This window comes from Pyxicephalus adspersus, chromosome 10 (assembly GCF_032062135.1).
Source record: "Pyxicephalus adspersus chromosome 10, UCB_Pads_2.0, whole genome shotgun sequence".
NCBI classification, from domain to species: domain Eukaryota; kingdom Metazoa; phylum Chordata; class Amphibia; order Anura; family Pyxicephalidae; genus Pyxicephalus; species Pyxicephalus adspersus.
The window spans coordinates 7,779,770-7,782,786 of NC_092867.1; the positions used below are offsets into that span (position 1 = coordinate 7,779,770).

Below are 3,017 nucleotides of genomic sequence, written 5' to 3' on the forward strand. Positions count from 1 at the left end.
TATCTCTAGTACAGTTCTTTAATTTATTGCAATATAAAGGCAAAAATTGTCATTTAGAATATAGGAATGTATTAGATTATTTTTATTATAAAACATAAAAATTGCAAATAATGTCCACATTTTTCTGTAGACCACCAACATTTTCTCACGGTCCATGGACCACTGCTTGGTGACCACCGTCCTAGAAGACAGTACAAGCCACAGTAATCACATTCCACAATGACCAAGAGAGGTAGCTTGGTGGTCAGTAGAAAGAATGCCCCTTACACATAGCTAACAGGATTATTGGAGTCCTGCAGCTGGCTCTGCCAAGAAGTGTTTGTCCTAGAACTATCAACTAGCCACTGTTCATTCCATTAATGACAGTGGGAAGAATGCCCTCAACATTGGTTGTAAGTGGGAAGGGATCCCCTTACCTTGGTCATCAGTGGCAAGAATGTCCCTCACATAGATGGCCAGTAGAAAGAATACCCTTTTACACATAGCTAACAAGATCATTAGTGTCCTGGAGTTGGCTTTGCCAAGTGATTTTGGTTGCATGACTATTAGCCGATAGGTCAATAAGCCGCTGCTTATTGAGTAATGGCCAGTGGGAAGAATGCCCTGAACACCGGTGAATAAATGACCCTCTCACTGGTGATCAGTGGCAAAAGTTCTCCTGATATTGGTCATCAAATGAAGAATGCTCTTTACATTGGTGGTCAATGGGAAGAATGTCATCGGTGGTCAGTAAAATGTTCCCTACATACAGCTAAGGTCATTATGGTCATGAAGTTGGCTTTGCCAAGTGATTTTGGTCCCAGAACCATCAGCTGATAGGTCAGTAAGCCACTGCTCATTGCATTTATGGTCAGTGGGAAGAATGCACTCAGCATTGGTGGGAGGAATGACCCTCACATTGGTGATCGGTAGGAAAAGTTTCCATTACTTTGGTTTTCAGAAGGTAGAATGCCCCTAACATTGGTGGCCAATGAGAATCAGCTAATAGGTCAATCAGCAGCTCAGTGGTTAGCACTCTAGCCTTTGCAGCGCTAGGTCCCAGGTTCAAATCTCAGCCAGGACACTATCTGCATGGAGTTTGCAGGTTCTGCCGTGTTTGTGTGGGTTTCCTCTGGGTACTCCGGTTTACTTCCCACGTTCCAAAAACATGCAGTTAGGTTAATTGATTTCCCCTGAAAATTTGTCTTAGACTGTATGAAAGACATATGACTATGGTAGGGACATTAGATTGTGAGCTCCTTTGAGGGACAATTAATGACATGACTATGGACAGCGCTGTGTAATATATAGGCGCTAAATAAATACTGTGTCATAACACTCAAGGAACCCCCCCACCAACCTTTGGCGGAACCCTATGATTAATAAACACTGCTTTACAAGGACCCTATGGCACCACAATACCCGGATTGGGCTTGGCTGGAGATCTGTGTGTGATATCCATCAACCAAACTACAAGACAGCCAATCAAAAGGCCATTTATCAAAGAAAAACATTCCAATCCTGACTCAAAATTCAAATACAATATTGTTTATCCTTTAATGAGAACCTTTGAATGTTTTAGTAAAAGATCCGGTGGCCCTTGGTTCCTAAATATCAGAACAGCCCATAGATTTCTGGAAGAGACCACAAGACCGGAAAACGACGTGTAATGGTGCAATCCGGTGTATTGGTGCAGTGCGGCATGAATGTAACAGGCGTTCCGGAACACACAGTCCTACTTGTGATGAGGAAGATGAGAACCTGGGCCCAGGTGAGGGAAAGATGTCTGCCGGTAGGAATGTTTTAGGAGGAGGGCATGGGAAGCCCGCCGTGTGGGGGGAGGGGTAAAGGGGGTAAGAAGAATGATTTCAGTTTGTTGGACATTGCTGCGATCTCAGGGTCCTGGGACTCGAATGACTTCACCAGACGGGCAAATCGGAGCACACCTAGAAACCAACAGAGTACTATAAACACCAATACATGTATATGGGATGTGTGAGAATGTAAGACAAAAATTGCTTTATATGAGGGCTCCCCCTATAGGCAGGCGGTCACCTACCCTCTCCATCGGGGCTGAAGCCGTAGTTCTGCAGCACTTCCTGCTGGATCTGGACGGCGGCGGGGAGAAGAAGCTGGAGGACTTTTCCCAGGTCGTTTCCAGAGTTCTCTCGGGCCTCCTCCAGTCTGGCACTGCCGGTGGGGGACTGCAGGGCATCAAGTACTTCCCCTAATGCTTCTACAAGAGAAAAATGTGTCAGCAGGCAAAGGATGCAAAAACATTGTGTGTGCAACAAATACTTCTGCAAATACAGATATTACCTTGTGAAAGTAAAAGCTACACTGTGCTGTGCATACCCTGTGCAGAGAGCCCAACAGCTCCACCCACTACAGGCTGCCTGCAGAAAGGGGTGGAGACAAGACCAGACACCCTACACAAGGGGAGAGAGCAGCAGTGACCGGTCTGCCTGCACAGCTATGAAAGGAATACACACAGCACTCCAATATTCAAGAAAGAACACAAAGGGTCCTGTATTTATATAATATTTGCCTCTTCCGGAGTTCTCCTGTACCATGTCCGCAGTCTCTGACTGTCCCCTGTACCGTGTCCGCAGTCTCTGACTGTCCCCTGTACCGTGTCCGCAGTCTCTGACTGTCCCCTGTACCGTGTCCGCAGTCTCTGACCGTCTCCGCAGTCTCTGACCGTCTCCTGTACCGTGTCCGCAGTCTCTGACCGTCTCCATTACCGTGTCCGCAGTCTTTGACCGTCTCCGCAGTCTCTGACCGTCTCCTTTACTGTGCCCGCAGTCTTTGACCGTCTCCTGTACCGTGTCCGCAGTATCTGACCGTCTCCTTTACCGTGTCCGCAGTCTCTGACCGTCTCCCGTACCGTGTCCGCAGTCTCTGACCGTCTCCCGTACCGTGTCCACAGTCTCTGACCGTCTCTCGTACCGTGTCCACAGTCTCTGACCGTCTCCTTTACCGTGTCCGCAGTCTCTGACCGTCTCATTTACCGTGTCCGCAGTCTCTGACCGTCTCCT

At 47.5% G+C, this 3,017-nt stretch overlaps 1 protein-coding gene across 1 annotated transcript; it reads right to left on the minus strand.

Annotated features, from left to right (window-relative positions):
* Positions 1 to 1,511: 1,511 nt before the first annotated feature.
* On the minus strand, positions 1,512 to 2,215 carry C10H12orf57 (chromosome 10 C12orf57 homolog; the record flags this gene model as incomplete). Its single annotated transcript, XM_072424291.1, is given in 2 exon segments — positions 1,512 to 1,925; positions 2,039 to 2,215. Coding segments are annotated over 2 exon segments (320 nt in total), but the record flags the coding sequence as incomplete, so codon positions are not given.
* Positions 2,216 to 3,017: the final 802 nt, after the last annotated feature.